This window comes from Felis catus, chromosome B1 (assembly GCF_018350175.1).
Source record: "Felis catus isolate Fca126 chromosome B1, F.catus_Fca126_mat1.0, whole genome shotgun sequence".
NCBI lineage: Eukaryota > Metazoa > Chordata > Mammalia > Carnivora > Felidae > Felis > Felis catus.
This window is the reverse complement of record NC_058371.1, coordinates 28216238-28244184: the sequence shown is the minus strand read 5'-3', so window position 1 is coordinate 28244184 and position 27947 is coordinate 28216238. Positions and strand designations below refer to the sequence as shown.

The 27947-nt window shown below is 38.5% G+C and overlaps 1 protein-coding gene across 16 annotated transcripts in view; it reads right to left on the bottom strand.

The window, feature by feature from the left end:
- Window positions 1-27947, bottom strand: part of RBPMS (RNA binding protein, mRNA processing factor) — a 177115-nt gene that overhangs the window by 70993 nt on the left and 78175 nt on the right. For 15 of the 16 annotated variants that reach the window (XM_023252437.2, XM_023252435.2, XM_045055320.1 and 12 more), the window contains 3 exons: window positions 27021-27098; window positions 24011-24049; window positions 22704-22766 (listed from right to left, as the gene is read on the bottom strand). In XM_023252437.2, coding sequence (XP_023108205.2) covers window positions 22704-22766; window positions 24011-24049; window positions 27021-27098 — 180 coding nt within the window. Of the gene's footprint in view, window positions 1-22703; window positions 22767-23119; window positions 23174-24010; window positions 24050-27020; window positions 27099-27947 lie in introns of all 16 variants that reach the window. The other variant, XR_006596411.1, reaches the window with a different exon arrangement.

Here is a 27947-nt window from a genome sequence, read left to right as displayed (position 1 = left end):
TGGGCTGAACTCTCCCAATGCAAATTTGTGTTTCCTATTTAAATTGGATTAAGATTATAAGCAAATCAGAGAGCTTAAAAATGCCATTTATTGCTCAAAAACTCTATCAAAGCTCATAATCCTAAAAGGATAAGGAAAAGGCTAGTATATAATACACAGAAGGAAATGGGCAAGGTGAAGTTACCAAATCCTGAAGACTCAAGCCTCTAGGGATAAAGAGAGTCACTGTTAAATGAATTTCTAGGTCTTCCAGTGACTTGAAGACAAAATGGAGAAAATACTAATTGAATATGCACAAAGCCCACATCCCAAGTAGCTCCCCTATTTCTCTAGCTATTGTGATACTTACTGGCTTCTTGTGTATACTGCCTGGTACTGGAATGATTTATTGGCTGCAAATCATGGATTTGGGACCATATAGGTACAACATCTTCCAACTCCTTAGTACTGTCACTGGTCTTGGACTAACGTTATCCCACATGAGTGAGGATAAAGGTTAGGAGTTTAGGGGCGTGTGGGTGGCTCAGTCAGTTAGGTGTCTTACTCTTGGTTTCAGCTCAGGTCATGATCTCACAGTTCGTGAGTGCAAGCACTGCAGCGGGTTCTGTGCTAACAGTGCAGACAGAGCCTGCTTGGGATTCTCTCTCTCCTCTCTCAGCCCTCCACCTCTCAAACTAATAAACGTTAATTTAAAAAAGAAAAGGTTAGGATGTATTCACTGAATAATGGGAAGAAAGAGGAAAAGAGCTATTCTAGAATGATTAGGATATCCTTAGAGACCTTCCTTCATATGCAATGTGTGGTCCTTGATAGAACAAAACAGATGTAAAAGACCTTTTGTGGAAAAATGGAGAAAACCAAATACAGAATGGGCATAGGTGGTATTTAGGAATTGTCAATATGTGATATTATAGTAACTTAGGAAAATGTCTCTAGCTTTTAGTACTAAAATACAAAGACTATAATGACAAAATGTAATGATCCAACATGCATTTACTTAGAAACACTTAGGAAAAAAAGATGAAGCAAATGTGGCAAAATGGTAAGTTGGTAAATTCTGGTGATGGGTTAAGAGATGTTCATTACTATATTCTTTACCTTTTGGTACGCTTAAAGTTTCATGATAAAGAGTAAAAAACAAAACAGAATTTGACCAAGCACATAAACCTTGTTATGTGTGAGACAAAAGAATAAATGAAATTAAGTTTCTACCTTGAGGGAGTTCAGAGGTCACACTCTGGTGGTGGAGCTGTATAGGTAAACTAATGGTTAAACAGATAAACACAATGTCTATGGCCTTGTGAGAAACACAGCCAAGGCAGAAAGTGACTGGGGAACAGGGGAGGCAAAGGCATCATAGAGGAAGTGATGGAAGAGCAGAAATTTACCAGGTGGCAGTCCAGGAAAGGGCTCAGCAAAGTTGTGTGTGACAGGATGTAGAGAAGGGTTGAGTACGTGCATGTACATGCATGCGGGGCAGGGAGATAAATGACTGCACAAGCAGGCTAGGGTGAGACCACAGGACCTTTTGTGCCATGAGGAAGAACTCTGGAATATGAGCATAGCTGAGATGCTGAAATTTTTTAAACTAATACGATCAGATTTAGTAGATCCATGATTCTCAAACGTTAGCATGAATCAGAACCATCTAGTTGACTTCCTAACAACAGAGTCCCACATCTCCAGAGTTTGATTCAATAGGTTTAGGATGGGACCTGAGAATCTGCATTTCTAACAAGTTCCCAAGCTGATGCTAATGCTGCTTGTATAGGACTATTTGAGAATCACTGTAGTGGAGGGTAACTCCAGTAGTGAAAGGGCAGCTGAACTGAAAGCAGACACTGGAAGAGACCAGACATGAAGCGGTTAGAACAGACCTGGAAAGAGAGGGTCTCTGGGATGGCTGCTTGGCTTGCTGGTCCTTCTCTGGGAGGGCACCCAGAGGCCAATGTCTGCTGAGCCCTTACATCCTTAGCAACAGCTCTGACTATTCAAGGGACAGATGCTGTCCAAAGTGACCATATGTGTTTTTTTCTTCTGAGGATTTCAACCTTACATATTAGAAACATAGAAAATGGAGGTGGGCTGGCGTTAAGTCACCATAACGGTCTCTTCCTCCAGAAAAAGTCTCCAAATTCCCGTCACTGAGTGAGGTCTTCAGAGCCCTCCTGATGCCTGACGGAGTCTTATTTGGTACATCCTTCAAATCTGTAAGCTACCAACTATCCCAGTATCTTTACAAATAGTACTATTAAAGTAAGTCAGTTTGTCAGTTCTTGACGAAGAGTTTAAGGGACAATGAAAACACTCATTTAGAAAAAATACTGGTAAATAATGAGGCAAAGCTGTGTGTACGTATACACACACACACACACACACACACACACACACACACACACACAGATGTCCATAGCAAAAGAAGGTTAAAAAAAAAAAAAAAAGATTGTCAACAATGTTTAATGGATCTGGGGGTGGGGAGAGGAGATTTGTATGTGAACACTTTACCTGTGTAAGCCCATGAATGTTCATGGTGAAAGCAACTAACCTGTTAACAGTGGTAACTCTGGTGGTGATAGTGGGAAGAAAACATCTGTTTTGTACTGTTTAAGTTTCTTACAAATACGTTTAAAGTTATACATCTGATAGATTAAAAAGAAGAAAGGGAGAGAGCTCACAGAAGTGATTTTCCAGGGAGTGCTACAAGAGGCAGAGCAGAACCAATACAAGACATCCTAGCACACAGCACTCAACAGCTATATTAGTGTCTTATTTTTTTTAAATATTTTCAAATAACTTCAGATTTATAGAAAAGTTGCAGATGTAGTACAAAGAATTCCCATATGCCCTTTGCCTAGATTTCCTCCACATAATTTTGTTTCCTCCCTGAACTGTAGAAGAGTAAATTGAAGCACGATGCCCCTTTACCCTTTACAGTTAGATTTCCCAAAAGCAAAGATTATCTGTTTTCCTGATCCAGGATCTAGTCCAGAATCATACACAGCATTTAGCGGTCATCTCTTTAACTCTTCTGGAATATCTTCCTCTGTCCTTGTCTTCTGAGACCTTGACATTTTTTTTTTTTTTTTTAAGGAGTACAGGCTATTTTGTTGAATGTCCCTCAATTTGGGCTTATCTGATTTGTTTCTTGATTAGATTCAGGTTATGCATTTTTGGCAGGAATATCACAGAAGAGATGTGTCATTCTCAGTGCACCATATCAGGAGGTACATGATGTCATTTTTGTCCCATTACTAGTGATAACTCTGATCACTTGCCAAGTTTCTCCACTAGTAAGGTTACTTTTTTTTTTTTTATAAAGATCTCATAGGGAGATACTTGAGACTATATAAATATCAGGTTTCTATTAAACTTTCACCTACTAGTTTTAACATCTATTGAAAACTCTTACCTGGGGCAATCATTACTATTGCAGTTGCCAAATGGTGATTTGCTAATTTCATCATTCCTTCAATATTTATTTTCTACTCTAAGGAAAAGCTCTTATGCTCCATTTATTATTCATTCATTTATTTGTTCACTCATATCAGTACTGATTCATAGCTTATTTGATTTTATAATTTATAATTACTATTTGTTTTGGTACTCAGATCGTCCCAGATTTGTATGTACATACACACACTCACACACACAATTTTCACATCTGTATCTATTTCTCCACATCTATTCAGATATATTAAAAAGACAAGTTTGTACTGATAGCTCCAATCCCAACCTAACACCACTGGGTTAATTCTAGTCTTCCCTTTCCATATTTCTAACTCCTTCACTGCATCCTAGAGAGATTATCCACTATACATTTACTTATTTGCCCAGTACAGGAAGGGCAACTAAGTATTGTCAGAATTGCTATAATAGTATTAACATAAAAATAAACCTGTTATAACTAAAGTTCAATATTTACAGTTCTTTTTGACCTTTAGTCTACAAGTATATAGCCAGTATGTATATTCAAGAATTATTTGGGTAAGTTCTCTCCATTCCCTCCCACCTTCAGTGTGATTATATTACTCATCTGAAATACAGTCAGATTCACTTATTTTGGTATTTTATTTTATCTATGTATTCATAGCAGGTTAACTGTTTTTACCACTTAAGTTAAAGTTGATTCAACAACCCATTCATCAATGTTATATATGCAGGCCAAAAAGCAGAGGACCTAGCATTTTAACATCACCCTGCCACCTGTTATGACTTCCTGATATACTGAACCTTTAAAAGAAAGCATTTAAATAACCAAACATTTCTAATCAAATTTATTGTAGTTAATTTTTAGTTTTCAACTTCTAACTGAAACATGTTGAATGTTTTTAAAAGGGAGCAAGAGAAAGGAAGGGTAAAGATAACTGGGGCTAAAATTGCTGTAATCAACACCGCTGCTTTTATAAAAGGTCGGTGAAGTTCATGGCCTGAAGCCGGCGGAGGGAACATTCTCAAGGCTGAACTGTGTTCAATGCCTGGTTTCTCCTGGTGAGTCGCAGCCTGAAAGCCTTTACAAAGTCCCAATACGACAAATTCAAATGTTTTAAGATTATTCCATTCAGTGAATGATATGAAAACTACTGGCAAGTAACAGGCCCCCTCTACCACTCATTCCATGGTCAGTGGATGCTGCTCTCCTCTGGAGGACAGTCACAAGTAACTCAGTTCTTTATTTAAAAAAAAAAAAAAAAAAAAAAAAAAAAAAAAAGGTCATTTCCTATCAGAATCTCCTAGGCATTTCACACATACCCCTTTCTGACCAAATAATCCAGTGGATCGGATCGGATCTGTATTGGATGTATTAGATCACATAAAACGTCTGTGTTTTTGTGTTTTTTTTGGTCAAAGACAAGGAATAAAGTAGCAGCAATTTAGTAAGATTCAACTTCATATGCTCAAAAGAGATTCCTGGTTGATTCTAGTAAGTTTTTTTACTGCTCCTTTCTCCACACCCAACTCCAAATGAAGACCCACTTCTGCTCTAAAGGAATGTGGGGCATCAAGAAAACCCTGCCCAGCCAGGCGTCTGTGCAGAAAAGGAGAAACAAATGCCTGTTAAGTTACAGGTTTTAACCAATTCATTCAGACTTGCTAATACAGAAGGAGAATAATCTGTCACCAGAAACTATACATACAATAAAACCTCAGTGCCTAAAAATCCATTTGCTCAGTTCTTCCTTAGCCTTGCGAAACTTCTGACCTTCACAAATGAAGTCAGTGAAACCCCCATCTTGTGTCCAGGAAATAAGAAACCAGAGGAAAGGAGCTCAAATTAAGGTCAAACTTAGTAGTTACCGCTCTCTGACCTCATAATCTGGTACCTGGATCTTGTCGTCTTCTCCCCACTCCACACCTCCCTCCTTATCTTGGTTTCTGGTACCAAACCACAGATCTGAGAGCTGGAGTTCTGATGTTCCTCTTCAGGTTTACCCAAGCAGTGACCCCAATAAATCTTCAGAGCTACGTCATAACTTGCTGTAATAAACTCTGAGACTCAGAGCTCCACCAGGTGGTAGCTGCTCTACCTGGTGTCCACTGCTGGCCATCCTCACTGAGCCTCAGTTATACCTCTTTATGCTTTCATTTCTCTTCTTGAAGGTAGTGATTATTATAGCACAAGCCAGAGGAAATCAGTATGGTGGGACCAGGGCATGGGGTGGTCGGGATGGCGGGGGGCATGGGGGGGGGGGATTGAGTTCCTTCGAAATTTTCAAGATCAAACAGAGAAGCTGAAGACTGCTCATGTCTGTAAACAGCAGTACATTAAACAGTATCTATGGAGAAGAAGAACCAATTTAATTCTCAGGAGTAACTAGAGACTGGCATACACCATAATAGAGATGAGGTATAAGCTTTGTAAAGCATTCATATTCTAATTTATTGAGATCACAGATTTGGTAGAGTATTAGAATAACTATCCATTTTCTCAGCAATGTTTTGGCTTCTTCCAAAATTTAGTGCTCCAAAACCAGTTTCCACTGCTACAAGAACAAGCTGATAAAGAAGCTAATAAGTAGGACAAGCTGATAAATAAATGAGAGAATGAGTCTTATTACCTAAACGTCGTACTCCAAAGATTTCCAGTCATCATGGTATGTGGGGAAAGATAGGGCCAAGAGATGGACAAGCTGGAAGTGGCTTAATTATACTACACTACATGAGAACGATTTTTCATCCCACCACAAAATGTATTCGAGCCCTTTCTTTCTAAATAACCCAATATTGGAATCTATTTTATTTATGACTTCGGTTTCTATTTAATGTTAATTTAACTAAAAATTAAATGCTATTCTGAAACTTATTAGAATATCACATGCTATTCTTAATAGCTTTATGAAATATAATTTACAACCCCAAATTCACCCTCTTGGGTACAATTCAATGGGTTTTCATATAGTCACAGACTTGGACAACCATCATCACTACAGAGCTTAGTACATTTTCATAGCCCCCAAAAGAAACTCTGTATCCATCGTCAGTCACTCATTCCTCTCTCCCCTCAACCCTCCAACCAGGAATCTCCTTTCAGTATCTGAATGTGCCTACATTCGGAGTATTTCATATAAATGGAACCGCACAATACATGGTCCTTTGGGACTGGCTTCTTTCACACAGAATAACGTTTTCCAAAGTTCATCCATATTATACCACATGAGGTATATTATACCACATGAAGGAGAACTTCATTTTTACTGTTTCATAATAATCTATTGTACGAATAAACTGTATTTTGTTTATCCTTTTATCGGTTGATGCACGCTGGGTTGTTTCCACTTTTTTGGCTGCTATAAACACTTGTGTATAAGTTTTTGTGTGGATACAATTCTTTAAGAGTAGAATTGCTGAATCATGTGGTAACTCTATGCTAACATTTTTGAAGAACTGTGGAGCTGTTTTTCGAAGTGGCTATACCATTTCAACCCCACGACCAATGATGGAGTGTCCCAACTTTCTCACACCTTCCTCTACACTGGTTATTGCCTTTTTATTTTAGGCGTCCTAATAGATGTGAAGTGGTATCTCACTGCATTTATCCATGCTGTTACATTTTAAAACATTTTATAAAGAGGGCTAAGAATAAAAGCCTCCTATTTTCAAAGAGCATTTGGCTACAGGAAATAATCTGAGGACCACAAATCTTTCAACATAAAAAAAAAATGAAGTTGAAAGAATTAACTTTTACCTTTTAGAAGTTAAAAACAGAAGTTAGAAATACAAACTGTTTTCTAAAAATTGACAGGTCATTCCTGCCAGATAGGAGGAGGTAAATACATACTTTAAAGATATTCTGAAGTCTGAGAGGACCAAAATATATTTACAGTTTTCTGAGTATTGTCAGTTTTCTCTTCTACAAGCAGCATAAAATACTCAGATTAGAAACAGACTCGAGGCAAGGGACATGCAAAAGTTTCCCTAGGAGTCTGAAAACAATATATTCAGCTGGAGCCTTAAAATGACTTAAGATAAGCCAAAAAGAAGCATTCATCTATCTAGGTAATCTGTTCTGGGGATGAAGCTCAGAAAAAAAGTGTGGAGGGAAGTTCAAGAGTTGCATGTAATAAATATAAATAGAAAAGATGACTGGAAAAAAGGAAATAGGAGTGTGGGGGGAAAATGACTGTCAACAATTTCAAAAATGTCTTCCAACGTATCATTTCTGAAAACTACGATTTTTTTTTTTTTTTTTTTTTTTTACCATTTATAAAATGTAATTACCATTTATAAAATGTAAAAAGACCACAACTGTCTGAGTAAAGATCACAGGAAGCAGGTTGCTACAAGAGGTCTGGGTCAGGTTCTCTGATGCTTAGTGGAGAGCTATCTACATAAAGCATGAAATTCATAGAATTTTATGACTTAATTTTTGGGACCACCTAATCTAGCAGTTTTCAATCATGGGTAATGCTCCTCACTGCCCCTGTCCCCCATCCACTCCCCAACTCTTTAGGGAGACTTGGTAACGTGTGAGAGTGTTTTGGGGCTGCTACGAGACTTAAGACCATACTGGAATTCAGTGGGAAGGAGGCAAGGATGTTAGAATTCTACTACAAGGGCAGTCTGATACAATATAAATACAGTGTCACCCAAAATGCCAGTATCTTCCCCAGCACAGATGAAGAAATTAAGATCCAGAAAGGTCATGTAATCCACCTAAATTCATAGCTGACTGGGAGAATCCAGAATTCAATTTTCTGATTCCATGATTGTGTACACGTGTACATTACAGTTCTGTGAAGTTCTTTATCTTACAAAGACTGCATTATTTTCTGAAAATAATGGAGGTTGTTGTTCAGTTTCCACTGTGTCGAAATTTAGGTAGAAGTGGGATCCCACAAGGAATGAACAAGTGAGGAGAAGAATCTATCACATGTGAACCATATTTCATACTTTCCCTAAATAGGGCATTGCTTGCAGAAACATCAGGACTGTTAACACAACAGCCCATGCTGCTGGGTCACTGTCTATTGAGAAACTGAGCAATTATGCCTTGTTCTTTTTCTTAATCCAACTACCTCAAAATCCTTGCTGTAGATTTACCTTAGAATACACTGACTTATTACTCACTGTCCTCCTTGCCTAAACACTCATTTGAAAAGAAGGGGTCCCTCTCCATTGGCAATATATCTGGATCATACCTGAAGAAAGCGACCCCTCTCCCAGGGCTCTCTGTACATACAATTCCTTGCTCCATGCCTACTAGAACAGTCTTCCAAGTGAATATGAGGTTTTTAGAGGCCATTTATCCTTGTTTTTAACGGCGGGGAAAAAAATTTTTTTTTGTATAATTTTGTCTCTAAACCAGATGTTCCATAAAACACAATGACAGTAACCTGTTTTGAAAGTCTTAGTGACAAAGGAATACGTGTCCACACCCAGTCTGGAATGTCTCTAGAGGTTTATCCTTGATTTTTAGCCTATGTAATTTCTCCCCAGATAACATGTGACAAGCTCAGTTCTCGGTGTTCTAACAGAATCAGTCAGCCTGGCCACAGGAGAGAAACCCAGTATCATCCTTCAGTAGGCATCCTGGGTCTGGAATAAAAGGATTTTAATAGTATTTCCTAGTTGACTAGGCCACTTCCTAGAATACAGGTTTTATTGTTGGCATCATTTTTATTCATTTCAATAAAGTGCAGCATGCAAACTCACACTCTTTCACTAAGCCAGACTCCTATGGCAAAATGCACAAAGTAAAGGATGGACATGCCCCAACAACAAAAGGAGGAAAACCTTGTTTCTATTCCCTCAAGTCCAGGACTAGATAAGAACTAGGAGAAGATGGTCCTGGTGGGCCCCCTTCCCTTTACTGGTGAAGGAAGGCAAGAAAAAAAAAAAAGGTTCTCAGAAATATCAGCAATAGTTATAGTGAGTGACAAATACAAAAGAACACCCCAAATGAAGGTCATAACCAATTGTGGGTGGGATCTCCTCCCAAGTAAGAGGCTTAAATTGCTACAATTAGGAGTGTGCTTTGGAGTCGGCCTGCATTCAAATCTATCTCCATTGCTGATCTTGGTTATGTTGCTGAACCTTTCTGTACCTCAGTTTCCTCAGCTATCACAACTGGAAATGAAAACTGTCCTCATCTCATAGAGTTGCTTTTAAGAAAATAGTTGTGTTGGCGCGCCTGGGTGGGTCCGTCAGTTAAGCATCTGACTTTGGTTCAGGTCATGATCTCAGGTTTGTGAATTCAAGCCCTGCATTGGGCTCTGTGTTGACAGCCTGGAGCCTGCTTCAGATTCTGTCTCTGCTCGCTCACGCGCGCTCTCTCTCTCTCTCTCTCTCCCTCAAAAATAAACATTTAAAAGAGAAAAAAAGTTGTGTCAATGGTTAAGGTTTAGCATATGATAAACACTCCTGTGGCCCAGTGCTCACCAGCTAAGGAGCTACCACTATGGACTGATAAGGATTTTTTCTCCTTTGTTATTTCTGGAAAAGTGCTTCCCCCACTCTTAAAAGAGGAGATTCATACACAACTGTGGGATTCTCACGACTGGACAAAACGGGATTATCTGAGCTCTTGTCCAAGCTAGTACTATGTAATTTTGAATTATTCTTTTATTCCACCTGGTTTCATTTCCCCCAACCACCCTTCCCCCCTCCCCCCGCCCCCACCCCCAGGAGGGAGCTGATGCCTGTCCTCTTCCTCTTGCCCATTTCTGTTAGTTCACATAATGTGAGTACCTTTTGGGGGACTGACTGCTAACTGCAGAGACTGGATCTACTTTCTGAGAGAAGCAGGTAGAAGTACTTCAGAGGTATATGGGACTCCATTCGGACCATCCACCCCAGCTAAATTTATTTCTTTTCCACTAATGCACACTTTTTGTTAGCCAGCCACCCCCTGTGTACATAACCATGCCCTAGGAGAATCTGCTTTGTATAGGATGACTGTAAAGTCATGACAGGGTCTTTGAAGAAGCTTTAAACTCCATCTTAAATATGTCAACAGAATCAGAGTCAAACAGAGTTTATTTTCCAAAGGGTTGAGAGGGCATGATTGTTTGAACTTTTGCCACTATGTTCTCAAACTGTCCTAAAAAGGATGATCGAAAGACCTGGGCCCTGACAATGTTAGGAAGGGGAGGTCTCCACTTCAAGCACAGTTACCCACTAGAGCAGTATTTTACAGTGACGCTTTGAAACAGATAATGTTATGTGGAAAGAAACATAGGCCAGAGTGCAGAAGGTATCCTTTCCTTCAGGAATCCTGACATTAATATTTTCACTCTGAGGACTCTGAAGGTAAACAGAGGTCAACTGCTCTGGTAGAGAAAAGGGCACTTTTTAGAACCCTTCACACACAAACACCAGATGCGGCTGGTGCTGCTAGCCGTCCCCGTCACCGTATAGTCCTAATACCACCGCCCCAAGTTCTCATCATCGGGATGACTACACCGGTAAACCATCCCTTCTCCTCCCTTTGCAGGGGGAAAGGCAGCAGCTACAGGACCACCTTTTACTCCCACTACCTGCTGAATGAAGCCACTCAACAAATGACACTACCAGTGAAAGCTTGAAAGGAAGCAGATCCTAGGTAGTATCTTCATCTAGTTAAGGGTTTGACCCTGACAGTATCTTGAAAGAATATCAAAACAAACTTGTGATGGTCCACATCTGCTTCACGTTGGCCTGTTACAATCCAGTCTGATGTCTGTTGCTCCACTCCTCAGATTTTTAATGGTTAACTTCACTCATTTGGGAAATAAAGACGTTCTGCCTCAACCAAGTCCGTCCCACAAGCACTTCCCACAAGTACTTGTCCAGAGCCTTATGGCTATCATAACAAAAACTTCTGAGTCATAAAACATAATGTGCGTCAGTGTACAGGATTTCTAGGTAATATGGTTTCTGTAAAGTCCAGATCATAGGCTTCAATCAGTGAGTTTGGCATGAAGGAAAAAACCTAAACAATAAAGCCAATAAAAGAAATCACAACCCTATTCTTAGCCATAGTTTGTATTCCTAAACCAGGTCAGTTTAGGAAAAGGCAATCATACTAATTACAAACTAATTTTCTAATCATTGAAAAGAAGGAGAACACCCTGCTTCTCTAACACATATTAGGCACATGCCAGGCAAAATGAGACAATAGATGTGTGTGGGTTTGTATCAAAATACCTTATGAACTCTTAGATGATTAACTCTGTGCAATATAATGAATCTTAGAGTTCTAAAAACCAAGTATTCTTCGTCTATATACAAAAGCATATGAAGAATAAGTCCTACTTGTAAGGTAGGCAGACTAAGAAAATACATTTAACACACTCTTCTTTTAGGTTGACCTCAAGTGCTTGTTGGATCATTTGAAGAGCCAGCTTAACATTCTGTATCTTCTTTAAGGATCATTCTGCAAAGTTTACTTTGAACCTTTATTAGTGGCTGATGCAGAAGAAACAAAAGAGATGGAGGGAGGAGAGGAGAAACAAGTGCCGATATATAAACAAACTCTACAACTGAAAAGACCATTGCCTCAACTTTCCAAAACCATTTTGGAAAGACTTCCATTTAAAGATCAGACACAACAGCCCACAACAGGCCTCCAAGTATATTTTTATAGCCTTGTTCCTACTTTCCAGTTTTTCATCAATGAACACTCCTCCCGTCAACAAGATCCAGGGGCATCTCCTACATGATGTATGCATAACCTATGCACAACCAAGTTTAGGTCATCTTAAAACTAAATACCAACAGGAAGTAGAAAACGTGTACATAGGTGTTACTGATTTTTAAGCTGCATAACAGGATAACGGCAATTCTTTAGGAAGGCTGTATTACATTTAAAAATAAATATTTTTGGAAATCAACTTTACTGGGGGCAAAAATGAGTGCCATCTATACTAATAAATTATTTGGTTCTCAAAGTCACATATTAATACCACTACAGAGGCACCTGGGTGGCTCAGTTGGGGAAGCGTCCAACTTCGGCTCAGGTCATGATCTCACAGTCCGTGAGTTCGAGTCCCATGTCGGGCCTGGAGCCTGCTTCAGATTCGGTGTCTCCCTCTCTCTCTCTGCCCCTCCCCACTCTGTGTCTCTCAAAAATAAACATTAAAAAAAAAGTTAAAAAAAAAAAAAACACTACAGACAAATCAATTCATGGGTGGGAAAAAAATCTGTTCTCTGATGAATACAGTAAAAATATAGAAATAAGAAAAGAGAGGAGCATTTGCTCCTTAAACTGGTTTTTGAAAAAACTATCTAGCACAGACCTTGTAAGCTCTCTTTCCAACCAAGAGTTTGGGGCTTAGGCACAAGTTAGTAAGAAAGAATGTAAACAAGTTCAAACTTCAGAAGTTCATTGCAAAGTACTTCCTGCGCTGCACTGAGAACAGAACTAAAATAGGTCAAAACTGATCTCACCTCTGAGCAACTTAAATCAGTGCTCTGCCACTGTTCTAACGCACTACCTCAGGCCATTTACTGGTGATCTAACAAGGCTGAGGCTAAACCTCTCTGCAAAAAGGCTTGTCTGACAATTAACTAAGGAATCTCACTGGCTGCTAAATAAAGAATTTATATGGAATGGATGTGGGGTCTTTGGTTTTAAACAGATTCAACTGGAACCTGAAACGGACAAAAGGAGGGGGGGCGTTTGTTGGGCTTGCAATATTTTGAAGACTTGAGAATATTAAGGACCATATTGCAACTCTGTTTCCCAAAAAAGCTCCAAGAAAGGACTGATGATCAATTTACTGTTAATTATAATACAAATAAGCCTTCAGAACTACTCTGAACCTAGTGGAATTTGGGATTCTACAGACATTATTTTAAAATCAGACTGTAGCAAAGGGGGCTTAAGGAATAAAAAACAGTCCTTTGTGAAGATCATCATCCCCATTAATTACCAGAATTCTTACTATTATTGAGTGCGAGTGGCTTTAAAATTATCTATCGCATTTACTTTGATCCCTATGCCCTTTGAGATAAGTACTATCAACAGAATATTAATGGGAGGAAAACTGCGGTCCAGAGGAGGGTCTTGAATCAGTAAGTGGCAGAATCTGGATTTGAACCAGGTCAGCTTGACTGACACTTTTATTACACTGCCTTTGACTAGAAAGTCTCTCAGACATGATAACTGGTTACCAAGAAGCAACTTTCTGTTCTCCTCTCTCAGTCTCAATTTAGAGATTTAGGCACCTTTTCACAGGTACCAACACAGTAACACTTAATGTTCTGCAGAAATACACAGAACTACCCTACCAAATACACAGTAGGTTTTTCGTATTTTGGTGAACACCCCTACAGATAAACCAAGATGACATGGTGAAGTGCTGGAAAAGTCAACATCTTCCTACTAGTTAGGTAGGACCTTTCTAAACCTAAAAAGGTTTGCTCCATTAGTGTTTTCATTTATTTAGCATTCTAAGATGTGTAAACAGCCTGATTCTTTCATAACCTTGTTGTTTGCTTTTTTTCATTGAGGTGTAGCCAGGACCTGTAACCCTCAACAGTTTCTTCTGCCTTCTGTTCAATGTTCATTTGCACAATTACATTGGCCTTCTATATGAATATTAAAATTCTATGAAAAATTATACTGTAATATTGTGTGAATTCTGATTTTTATTCATACTTTTGAAAGTACAGTAACACTTTATATTATACTCTGCCTGTTTTTGCTCCTTTATTATAAACTACCCTGCTTGAGAACATGAATTCCTTTCCATTTAAACTTATTTTCATTTCCCATAATATGTTTCCAAATTTATTCTTTAAGTCCTGTGTATTTATTCATCCATTTACTTTTGAGCGATGGTTTACGTAAGGCAAATAAAGGGCAAAATGGATTAAAAATGATTCAAAATACAAGAGAACCAATGGTTACTAGTTTACACTAGAAATTTTCTACACAACTGCATTCTCTAGGGGAATTATTTAGATCTTTAAATTTTAAATTTTTAAACATTAATCTTTAAAATTAACTTGCCCCACAACGGCTAGAAAACAAAAACTTAGATCCTCCTATTCAATGTCCAGGTAACTCTAGGTACCACTTAATTTTTCAATAATTCTCTATTGAAATTTACTACATTTTTAGAAATTTTAGTCCTAAAAGTATCTTTCATGGTTTATTTTTGTATAAATATTAGCATTTTGAGACCGTATTATTTTTAAGATTGTAGATTAGTCCGTATAATCATGTTCATTAGAACTATTTCTTATTCCTCCTAATCCCATATTTACAAATGCAGGTTATATAGCTATCTATCTTCATATTCCAGAAGCATTTACTCTATTTCTCCTCCCCTTTATTTTTATGTACATAAAAGTCCTTGACTATTATGGTTCTGTAATTTTAAAGTTTTTAATGTTCCTATGTAATAATTATTAAATACCCATTAAAATGGCATGAAAAGGTTACACTAATTATAAAGAAAGAAAATAACTCATAATGTATGTACTTGTGAGGAAATAAGAATACAGCCATTGACAAATGTCTTGTCAAAACACTCTATTCCACTTTAAGGTGGGGGGGGGGGGGTCAAGTCCCATCCCTGCTCCCCAAGTCTTTAAAAAGTTCTGAAGCATTCCAGTTATACAGTAAGACAAAAACTTTGGGGGCCAAAAGTTAAAATCTGTGCAGAATTTCAGAAACATTAAGCCAGTGTGGAAGCTCTGTAACCCCTAGTCATTAGTATGGTATGATCATTCACTAAAAAATAAAAAGTGATTTTACAATAAAGAGTGATCTCAGGGGCCAAAATGTGCTGCACTGCAGAAAAATCAGCAATGTGAATGGCCTAGAGAGCTTTCACTCTAAAACTGGCCCAGCTTCTTAGCAAGAGTCCTAGCAAATAACTCATTCTTTGCACTTCGTGTTCCATAAACACTAACTTTATTTTCTACTTACATTTACAAAAGAGGCAAATAGATTCTCAACATTTCTGAATCACCTGAAGAACCATGGAGATAGGTCAATACGAAACAGCTATTTAAAAGGGAGTTTAAGTTTAAACAAGTTAGGTCCTCAAAAAAAGGCTGCAATGCAAAGTCTGAGGGCTGTTTCACATAGCCATGTGATAGCTGATGAACTTGAGATTTCCACACATACTTATCATTGGAATATAAATCAGTTTATGTGTGAGAATCAGTGGCTCTTCCTGCTTGTTTCCTTTGGGGATGATGTTAACATTTCTTAGCATTTTTTAAAAAACATTTTTTAAAGAGCAGGGGAGGGGGCAGAGAGAAAGGGAGACACAGAATCTGAAGCAGGCTCCATGCTCCGAGCTGTGAACCCAGAGCCCAGAGGTGGGGCTTGAACCCACGAACCGTGAGATCATGACCTGAGCCAAAGTCGACTGCTTAACTGACTGAGCCACCCAGGTGGCCCTACATTTCTTAGGATTTCTTTTAGTAGCATTGTATTGTCCAGTTTCTTATGTGAATGCTTAATAGATTTAAATAACCTACTTTTCTTCAGGCAAAGACTCTAATTAGAAATTTAACAAATTCCTTGCGTTCATCTTCATTAGTTGTTTTTCAGAACAATTTTTAAATTATGTGCTGTACCATCCTAAGGTTTTATAACAACCCAAAAATGCAGGACCACCGTTGAGAAAAGCACAGAAAAATAATCTGACAGATTCTAGAACTTATTAAACAATCATTTACTATTTTTACTTTTTTACATTGTATTTGGGTTATGAGTCACTTTTGGTGATGTAACTTTTGTGGAGAACCTATCTCAAATTTTTTTGATGGGGCTAGCTGGATTGAGTGTTTGTCAAGTCCCAAAGTGCACGGGGTTGAGAAAAAAGACAAGAGTCCAATAACCCTGCATCATAGCAACTCTATACTGACCGGCACAGACATAGTCCCGAACCCAGTGACGTCAAATGGCTGCCTTAGAACTTTGCAAGTCAAGAGTAAGCAGTTATAAACAGATTTAACAGATAAACATTAGATCGGACTCATGATCTCATCTGGCAGCCTTGCATATTTCCCATCCAAAAGTCCCAGCTGGGATCACACTAATTGGGCCTCTTCAACCATATTGAGCAATAGGCAAAGAGAAATTTAGGGAGAAAATTTTAAAACTGATAAGAAACATATTGACATAGTGCTTGGTGAGGGGGAGCTGAAATACACCATCTGGATGCTTGTGTTTGTGAAAACTTTTGTTTAGTGGAAATAATTCACCTAACTCACAAGCTGTACAAATATTAAGATCAAAAGTCCTAACTTGCACAACCTATCAGGAAAACCTGTGATACAGGAAACAGAGACTGTTGTCCAGACTTCTGTCAAACCAGAGCCAAAATATCTTTGTGCGACCAGTGCCTATCTTGACTGCCCTGGTGTCCCTCAGTACTCAGAGTCTGTACCAACACTTTATGGCCACATCTTTTCACTAAGAAAGTATACTCCTAGTAGAGGTTCACATTTAGAACATCTGCAAGTGTTTTGGCTCGATTTCCTTTTAACACTTTTGGCAGTGAATAATATCCCTGTGTATGAGGAGGAGTCTGGTATAGAACTAATGGATTCATTAATGCCATACTGTTTGGTAATTCGATAGTTGGAGAGCTAAAGCTATTCAACAAAATTAAATTGTGTACAAGACTGGAATCACTGTGATATAAATAACCATAGTGTTTACTTCAATGCCGGGAATTTATGTGGATGGAAAAGCAAAAGTTTCCCTGGATTAGATGGGCTGTTTTCTCAACATGTGACAGTATCAAGTACCTTTTCAACATGCTTTCTTAGAAATTAAAGATTTTCCTAAAAATTCTTTTTACCATACCCGCTACTGAACTGATAAATTTCCTCAATCATTAAGAATTTAATACTACATACCCTCAATTTCTCTTCATTTTCTCTTTATTAAGGCTTCTTTCCACTGTAAGTCTGCATGACTGCACTTTTCCTCTTCAAAACCAAACTGCTTTTTAATTTCTATTCCAAAGTCTTTTTAGACCTTGAGAAAATACCATTCCTTTTTGTCTTGCATACTGTACATAAAAGAGCACAAATCCTAAGTCTTAACTTATTAAGGTTGAATCATGTAAAGGTTGGGTTTTTTTCCTACCCTTCTTTTATTAACAGGTAAAAAGGCTGGGTTTTTTTCCTACCCTTCTTTTATTAACAGGTAAACTAAGCTATTTAATGGTAACTCAGTTCTATTGATTAGAATTCACATCACAGAAATGTTACTAATCCCTGTTAAAAGAAACATTTTCTGTCAGGTAGGATTCCAAAAGAACCCAAATCTATTGAAATCAGTCAAAAAGTATTTATCAATAACCCAATCACCACTTCATACCTACTAGGATGATCCTAATTTAAAAAACAAGTATTGGGGAAGATATGGAGAAATTGGAATCCCATATACGTTACTGGGGGGAATTTCAAATGGTGCAGCTACTATGGAAAGGTCTGGAAGTTCCTCAAAAAGTGGAAGATAAAATTACCATATGAGTCAGCAATTTTACTCCTAGGTATACAGCTAATATAACTGAAAAGAGAGACTCAAACAGATACTTGTACACCAATGTTCACTGAAGCGTTCATTATTCACAAGAGCAAAAGGGTGGAAATAACCTAAGCATACGTCGACAGATGAATGGATAAATAAAAGATGGTAGACCCATATAACAATATATCAGCCAAAAAAGGAACAATGCTCTGACATAGGCTACAACATGGATGAATTTTGAAAACATTACACTAAGGGAAAGAAGCCAAACACAAAAAGGACAAATATCCAGAATAGGCTAGAGACCGAAAATAAACTAGAGGTTAACCAGTGGCTAGAAGGAAAAATTGGGAAGTGCTGATTAACAGTTACACAGTTTGGGATGATGAAAAAGTTTTGCAAAGAGACATCGGTGATAGCTGCACAACACGGTGAATGTAATTATACGCCACTGAACTGTGCACTTAAAAAATCAGTAAGATGGCAAAATTTTAAGTATAATTGTAAGAATGACATCAAAACTCACTGACTTGCACAATTTTTAAGCGTGTTTTTAATAGTTAATTATTTTTGAGGAAGAGTGCAAACAGGGGAAGGGCAGAGAGACAGAGGATCCGAAACAGGCTCTGAGCTGACAGCAGAGAGCCCAATGCAGGGCTTCAACTCAGGAACTGCGAGATGATGGCCTGAGCCTAAGTCAGATGCTTGACCCACTGAGCCACCCAGGTGCCTCCCTGAACTGTACACTTTAAATGGATTGTATGCTATGTGAGTTATATCTCAATAAACTTAAGAATCCAATAGACTTGGGGGGTACAATGATAATTAGAGATATTTTACATCAACTAGTATAATTGAGAGAACGCCAATTATCGTGTTTATCTAGGCAATGTTTAGTTGTGAAGGCAAATTGTAGTGATGTACAGTTTGACTGCATCAGACTTCTCTAATTCTGATATAATAATTTACAATAGAGTCTATAATAAAACCTAGCCCAGTAACAACTATATAAAATTAGGGGAAGAGGTATTTCAAACAAAATGGCACATATACTCCAGAGGTTCACACACAACCTGTCAAGGTACGGCTGACCCTTGAACAACATGGGTTTGAACTCTGTGGGCCTACTTACATGGAAAAAAAAAATCTTTTTTTTTAATAAATACAGTACTGTAAATGTATTTTCCTAACATTTCTTTTCTCTAGTTTACTTTATTGTAAAAATACAATATACAATACATATAATACAATATACAATACATATACCATACAATATGTGTTAACTGACTATATTATCAATAAAGCTTCTGATCAACAGTAGAATATTAAGTTTTGAGGGAGTCAAAAGTTATTTATGTGTTTTTGTTTTTTACTGAAGGGGTGGTCAGCCCCTGATCCCTGTGATGTTCAAGGGTCAACTGTACTTTAGATGAGTGATTCCCAAACACCAGAGTAAGACAACGCCTGTTATGGAAACTTACACAAGCAAGGACCACAACAAGCCTGTCAATCTGAAGTGTTAACTACCAATCACTCTTATTTATTAAAACAAGATTTCAGCGAGGCAACAGTGGCAATATTGGGGTCTTCACAGTTGGTAGGAAGCCAGGATGGCCTATTCTCACCTCTGCTCAGGGTCCTTACCCTTATACCTGCTCTATTTCCTAAGTTTCTTTTTAAAACTTGCACAAATTTTTACCAAACCAGGGTAACTCTCAATATCACTCACCATATTTGATTTACATTCCAAAATTATAAACAAATCCTAAAGATTACTAGACACTTTGGTTTATCAGCAACCCCTTCCATCAGCATGAAAAACAGTAAACTGCCAGTATGGAAGTTACAAACGTGTATAAAGGGTGAAGGAGAGGTCAGGTATTTTGCTGTCAGGTTAAAGAATGGATGGGGTTTCTAATCATGTGGATTAATGGAACCATAGATAACCTGAAGGGAAGTCTGGGTTTGGGTTATTTTTAGCTTAAGTTGGGAGTTTTTGCTGTAAAAACAAAATACACTGTATTTACTTTAGAAGATTTGAATAACCTCCTGATAAAAGTTCAATGTTACCACTTAACTCAATGTGAACATGTTTTTCCATAAAATTATCAAAATGACTTAATCCAAAAATGGAAGAAAGCACATTTAAAAATCAGTCATTTGGGAAAAGACTGATTATTAATACTAATAACCAGACAGTAACCATGACTGAGAAAGACAACAAGAGAAGCACGGAGAAGTGGTTCTGTGAACTATTCTATATAGAGAGACTTACTGGACTGAGGCTTTAGTTTTTCAATTGTAGAATAAGACAAAACATTACAACGTGGAACTTTTCCCCAAAGAAATGTGAGAAAAGCTTGTGAGAGAAGCCTGGGCAAATGACATGAGAGGAGAAAATTTTCTAACAGCTAGGAGTACCATATGTTTTAAATTCACCTATTAGAAAAGATGACCCTGAAAACAGAATATGTGGGATCATAGAATGTGTCGGCTTCATGATTAAGTACATTGTCCTGAACGGGCCCATTTTCTCTGTAGAGAAAAGAAATCCTGCTCCATTGTCACATAACACCAAACTTTATCATGACCATTTGTCCCAGACAATATACATTAGTCTGTCACCGCCACCAGGAAAAACACAGCAACATTCCATGGACGAAGCAAGCATCAAGATGTTGTACAAAGGAGACAGGATTAAGATGCAAAAGGCTTACTTCTAGTTGTAGTTTTAATATGCTTCCTGACTGAGCCATCCATCCTTTCCAGGTCTCCATTCCCAGAACTGTAACAACAGGATGGTTTCTAAGGTACAAAGACCTCTCATGCTTTATATATAAAAATTAAAATGTCAAGAAAGAAATCAACCAAGAGCTCAATAAATGCCCTGCACTCATAAGTCAGCCTCTGAGCAGAAGCAAGCTCAGGTTCAATAATCCACAGGTAAATATTAAGAGTTACCCTTAAGTCCATAGAATAGAATTGAAGTTGAACTGTTTCACTTGGAGTGCTTCCCAAGTTACTGTGAGATAACTTTGTCAGATGAGAGAAGTCCACTTTATATAAAAGCCTAGTGTTCTTCAGACAGTAAAGCCATGGAAAACCCATTCTGTAAACAAGCTTCAACTGCTGTTAACTTCCTTTATAGGAACAACAACAACAAAGAACATGGTGGCAAGAATGAAAGAACACCACCATCTAAACAGAATCAGTTTTGATATGCTTAAAATTTGTTTATATTGAGAAAATTCTGGCTATATCCAGTAATGGTAAAATCAAAACAATTTTTACATTTTAGTGTGTACCACTGGTATGCAATAAATAATTGGTTTACATTTTGTTCTGTGGAAGACAAACAGGGTGTGGAACCAGTTTTTCTCACCAGAAGGTTACTTTATCCAAATCCAGGAAAATCCTGAGCTCCTGAGAGCTCCTGGATTCCAAAGATGTTCCAGAACAACAAGCAAACCATTTCATCTGAGAGTGTGTACATTTTTTCCAAAGGTTAAAAACCTTTCAAGATCATGTCACAATGACACCATTATGATGACTAAACAGACCCCCTGGAGGCCCTCTGCCTTGGCCCTCGGAGTCTCCAGGACACCAGGTCTCCCCTCCAGCCTTCCTCGGTATGGTCCGCCTTAGCACCCAAGTGCTCAAAGGAGCAGCTGGGAGGGGCACCTGCAGGTTCCATAGCAACACAAAGGTCTATACCATCACACTCAGACTGCAACAGTCTAGGGGCCACTTGCCTTTTAAGAAGTACCCTAAATCCTTTTGGCCACTTTCTTCAATCTTATTCACAGCCAGTTAGGCCAACTGCCTGAAGCAGGATGGATCCAGAATTCTCACTACAACTCTTAACCTCAGGATCAGCCCTCAGCATCTGGAACTCAAATGCTGCTTCCTTTCACCTTCTCTCAGCTTGGTTCCTCTTAAGTCGTTTTGTTTCCTGGCATACTAAAGGGGGAAAATATTTGCTAAAATAAAGCTGGCAAGTCTCAAAACATATGTAGACAAGAAGCCTACAAACCAAACACAGGTATCTCTACTCAGTTACAGCTGACAGCCATTTATTATAGCACAATGTCTTTGGGGAAAACCAGGATAATAAAGACTATAACCTTAAAATGAAAAGAAAAAAAAAAAAAAGCCACATACCTAAAATGTAAGTCTCATGAGATGAGGAAAGCCAAGATTTTGATCTACTCTTGGGTTAGCCTTAGCCTTTGAGAATATAACAATGGCCAAACTAAACTGCACATGACCATGGGGACTGATTGGGCCGAATTAAAATAAGGCATTGTCAGGTATTTTGAACATTACAGTAAAAGCTGGAGAAGAGCAGGGCATTGTTTAATAGTTTGCACATGTGACCACAATTCAAGGAAAAATCTTTTTTTTTTTTTTTTTTTTTTTTTTTAATTTTTTGATGTTTACTTTTGAGAGAGGAGAGAGAGACAGAGCGTGAGCAAGGGAGGGGCAGAGAAGGAGACACAGAATCCAAAGCAGTATCCAGGCTCCGAACTGTCAGCACAGAGCCTGACGTGGGGCTCAAACCCATGAACTGTGAGATCATGACCTGAGCCAAAGTCCAATGCTCAACCGACTAAGCCACCCAGGCACCCCAGGAAAAATCTCTTTAGATAGCTAATTGATGAATCCCTCCCTATCAGACTGAGCAGTCATATTCCATCCATGTGATTTCCTGTCCAAAGAGGTTGTATTACCTCCCCCCACCTCACAAGGAAACACCAATGATTACATCATCACTACTTACATTCAAAGCATTCTTTGCAGCTTCTGCTTCTGAGCGACTGTCAAAACTGACAAAACCTACGGGCTGAGGAAAGAAAAAAATATGAAGAAAAAACAAATCAGGGGATATATATTTTTCTGGGTCAAAGGTGATGTCAAACTGAAGAGCTAAGATAAAGAAATGACCACAGGCAATGGGTAGAAGAAATAAGAAAGCCAGTTCAAAAGAATCATGACGCAGTGGCTTAGCCAAATTTCTAACATGAATCAAAAGGGATTGTGAGAGTGGTTCTTCAAGGGCACAGCTGGGGATTTAGAGAATCATAAAAAAAAAAAAAAAAAATCTAGAAGGGGTTGGAAGGTGAGCAGCAGTGAACAAGAGAATAGAGGAAAACTTGGGTCAAGAGGCTCTACTTTCCTAAATCAAATTCACTGTACCTCAGTTTCTTCATCTTTTAAAATGGAAAGAGAACCGAATCACCTTTTGGTACACTGTAAGTGCAAGGAATACAATGACACAATGATAAAAGCCCTGTACTCTCACTGCATGATCAAATTTACAAAATGCATTTCCATGGCAAATCCCAAGGGATACCTTAAAAAAGTTTAACTAGCTGGGTAAACTAAATTGTTCCAACTGAATAGAGAGGAGTGATAATCCCTTTGGACTTCTAGTCCAGAAAGATGCTTGCAACACAGCTTACTTATAATGAATCAGAGAATATCTTATTGAGAGATGAAAAGTGACTCTGAGAGGTGAGCATGCTAAGGTATTCAGCATTTTGGGGGCGGGGGAAGCATATAGTTAAAAATCTTCAAGAAGCTTCCAGAAGCTATCAGGGTCATGGATTGCCACCCTCCATTCTGCACCTTTTGTGCTCCACTCTAGACTTGGGGACTATGCCTGATTTTAGCAGTTTGAAACACAAGAAAGACAGCATGAGTCCTCGTCAACAGATATTTATACACTGCGAAATTTTGTCTGTTATATGTTTTTTTTTTTTTAAAGGAAGAATTGGGAATAAAAGTGGGTTTGGATAATTTGTTTTGAATATACAGACCAATCCCAATATAACCATGCTGGAGGCATTACGTTTGCTTTCCTCAGGGACAGCCTCAGACATCCTAGCTGGAGACAATGGAATTATGAATCATTTTCCTGTGCTAATTCCTAACCAATCTCACCCTTAATTTTAAGTCAACAACAAAACTCAAATCCTAATGAGAATTAAAAAAAGAGAATGCTCAGCCCCAGTAACATTCCTGAAGAAAGTCAATTCAAATTTATTATAGAATTGGATCATTTATATGCAAGTTTGAAATTCTTACCTGCTTAGATGTGAGCTTTATAAGAGAACCCTCGTAGCCCTGAAAATTAAGAAGAACCAAATTTAGACCAAAAAAGATAAGAAAAAAAAACAATTTAAAAAAAAAAAAAAAAGTTTTTTTGAGTGAGCGAGCAAGGGAGGGGCAGTCAGAGAAGGAGAAAGAATCCTTCAAAGTAGGCTCCATGCTGTTGGCACAGAGCCCAAAGCAGGGCCCAAACTCCCAAACCATTAATGAGATCATGACCTGAGCAGAAATCAAGAGTTGGAGGCTTAACTGACTGACCCACACAGGCACCCCCCAAAAAACAATTTTAATAGCATCTTGCTCAAGTAAAAATGAGTCCTTTGACTCCTGACCATCTAACTCTTCTTACAAACGCCTCTCTGAGAAAGCAAATTTTACACACGCTGCACACACACATCTACCTGTGCTTCCACATTTAAGGCCTAAAACAAATCAGATCCTGAAATTTATGCACGTATCTATGTTTCCTACCCTTTTTTTTTCAATGAAATTATATAATAGTAGGAAGATGGGTTCCTGTCAACAGGTCTTTTTCATTTTACAGAACTAAGAGAGTGAAGGGAGTAAATTCAGTAAGATAGGAAGTATGTGATGACCTGGTCATGTGTTTGCTATAAAATAACATGAAAACATTACGAATGTACTAGGCAGAACTACTTATGCAAAATTTCAAAACTGCCAGGAAAAGATTAGCAGGTAGTGATGCTAAATTCTGTTGAGTTATTTTGCTTACTTATTGAAGCAGCCAGTCTTCATGCTGGTATTCCGACTGGAACATGCAAAAACTCCCTGTTGGCTTTTTACTGCAGCTCATCCTCAAGGAGGATAGAAACCCTCCCTTTTCACTCCCTCGCTTCGCCACTCCTGGCTCCTCAGGATAAGGATAACAAAGTGTGTTTATTTCTGAAAATAATCAATGGCTGGTGGCTTGTACTGATGGATGACACGAGGGGGAAAAAAACACCACTTGACATGATTGACCACCACACATATCAGTGCCAAGACAGATTTGCAGACTAGGGTCAGCCTCCAGGGACTTTAATTAAAAGAGGGTTGTTGGGAATGTACCAGGGTCCTGACTCTAGCGTTGGGGTTTCTGGGCAGGATGTTGGGATTGATTCTTCCTCGTATCTTCCCAACAGAGAACTATGTTACCAATTAGCTACTGTAAACATTTTACCTCAAAGGCCTTGAGCTCTTCTGGCCAGAGAGGTCATGATTCACAGTCCTGCCTCTTCCTTTTTCAAGGTGCACTGTCTCTGAAAAACTTGGAGGCTTAAACACTCTGGAGGCCTCAGAGGCAAAGGACAAATGGATATTTCACTCAAGTACAACACCACGGGTAGCAATATATTGTGCTCCCAAGTCACAAACAGAAAAGCAGTATCACAGACTAGTTCAGAACATGGATGGCAGAGGCAAATTGCTTGGGTTTGAATCTTAGCCCTGCCATTTGTTATGTGTGAACTGGAGTAAAATTTATTCAGTTATACAAGTTTCACTTTCCTCATTTGAAAAACTGAGGCCAACCCACCTGAATTGAGTGTGGTGAGATTTCAATGGGGGTAATTCATGTAAGAAGCTTGCTGGCTAAATCTCTCTATACACACAAAAACCTAACAGTATTCTGTCCTTTTAGATGATCAAATCAATTAAAAAGTCCTCATCCTACAAAAGGGACAGACAGTAGAAATGGCAACCCTGCAAAAGATGTTCAGGAAATCCTATGAAGTTGACACTCTCCTCACACCATCATCTTTTCTCCCCCACTTCCTCTCAGCTAAGCATGATTAACCCTTCTGTTTCCCTCTGTACTGTCATCATTGTTACAGTAAGGGGATGGCTATCAGAATCGAGGCAGGTCTATTAATACATGGTGCCTTCCTAGCACATAAGCTAGATTCTTACCTTTGTTGGTTTTTAGCTGGCTGCCCCTTCAACCTTCTTTCTTCCTTTCCTACCCAGATGTTTTCAGCTGTTACATCCTACTCTCTCCTCCCTGAGAAGCTGAATTCTGTCCCTCAATCTGTCTTGCCTCTGTGGCTGGGGTCATGCTTCAACAGGATGGATGTTTCATCATTAATCAAGATGGCCCACCACCTAATCCTAAATGTGCTCCTGGACAGGCACTGCTAACATGTCCTCACTGACCAGCTCAGACACAAGCCCTGAATTTATCACGACTTCTACATGCTCTCCTTGAGGGCCTAGGCCTCCAGCCCACAACGTACCCGGCCCCATCTTTCTCTTATCCTCCACACAGGTTAGCCTTCAAGGTTTCTCCTTGGTGGTCCAATTACCTGTTACGTTCTCAATTCTATCAACGTTAAATAACTATCTCTAAAGTGATTTTATTGTGATAGTCCCAATGGACAGGCAACTGTGTTAAGCATTTCGTGATGTCCCAGCACACCAAGTAATTCTTTAAAATTCTGTTTTACTTTGTATGAGATTTAGGACATTCTTCTCACAGAAAAAGTAATGGTGGTTATGTTCTTTGTCTAAAAATACTTAGTTTAAAAGTACACTTAACTTACGTATCTAAAGAATAGTATTAACAACAGTATTCCAACTAATAAACCTTGTAGGAATAGGGCTTGACTTATATTACTGCACTGGCAATATAAATAACAGTAATTGATGGTATTTTCAGTAGTCTGCACTCACAAGAATACTCCCAATTGGCAGACGATAAACAGGGAGGACACGAAGCCTGCTCTACATGCCAAAGAGTCAGATGCATGTCCACATTAGTAAAAGAGACTTTTCTAGATTAGCTGTTGGGGAGGACAAAAGGCAATTTCAGCCGTTCCTAAGACCATACACTGGAACTGAGTGATTAAATCTTCTTTACTGACCAACCCTGTAAGAAGGTCACTTTACAAGATGCTTTCTCAAACGTATCATTTCTTCCTGCAGAAACCCCCATGAAGCTTATACACATACTTTTTGTCGCTTTTTATAATTTCTCAAAGAGAAAAGGTACCTTAAATGGTCTGAAAAGCAGATAGAGCTCCCGAGGTTTGATATCCAGAGGGAGACCACTGACAAATAGGGTCCGGACCTGGAAAATAAACAGAAGTGATCAAGACAGTGAACAATCCAGAGAACAGCTATCACTTGTAATCTCAAAAATACATTCCTTCATATACTTCACGAGTCCTACCCAGTATTTTTTCCATAACCCAACTAACATTCTAACATTAAGATGCCAATAAGCAGCTCCTGAATATTTCTATGGAATTACTCAGAGTGAATTACCTCTGGCTGATTTAAGTTTACAAACTTATTTCTCCTTTCCCAGTTAGCCACTACCTGGTTCTAACACTATGAAGGGAAGAGAAGGTCTACAGAGTTAAACTATGAGCTTAAGAAAAACAGAAGGCATGAGAACAGCAAATCTACCACTTGTCTGCTCTATCAAATGACTGCAAAACATGGTTCCAAAATAAAAATCGGAACAATTTTTGGTTTTTCCTATTTGTCCTTGCCTCTCCCTTGTCGGCATTAACAATTAATTTTAATAAATGTAAAAAGTTTGTTGACTATTTAACACATCTAAATAGTAGCCAAAATGCATAACTCTCCATCTGCTCAGTTCCAAAACAGCAGGGAAGACTTCACTGACCTATACCCCATGAGGCCTAAGGTACAAATTATGTGATTAATTTCTACTAAAATACAGAACACTGACGACACACTTTCATTTGGGAGGATCAGAAAAAACATGTTAGCATTTGACTGGGAACTTAATGATTAGGTAGAATATTATCACACAGATACAAAGTGTAAGAGGAAACGGGCAAGACTCAGAGGCAGAGAAAATACTAATAACCAAGGCAATGAAGAGGGTGATGGCACAGTATATTCTGGGAGAAGGGTGAGCCAAAACTGAACAGGTATCTGAAGAGCA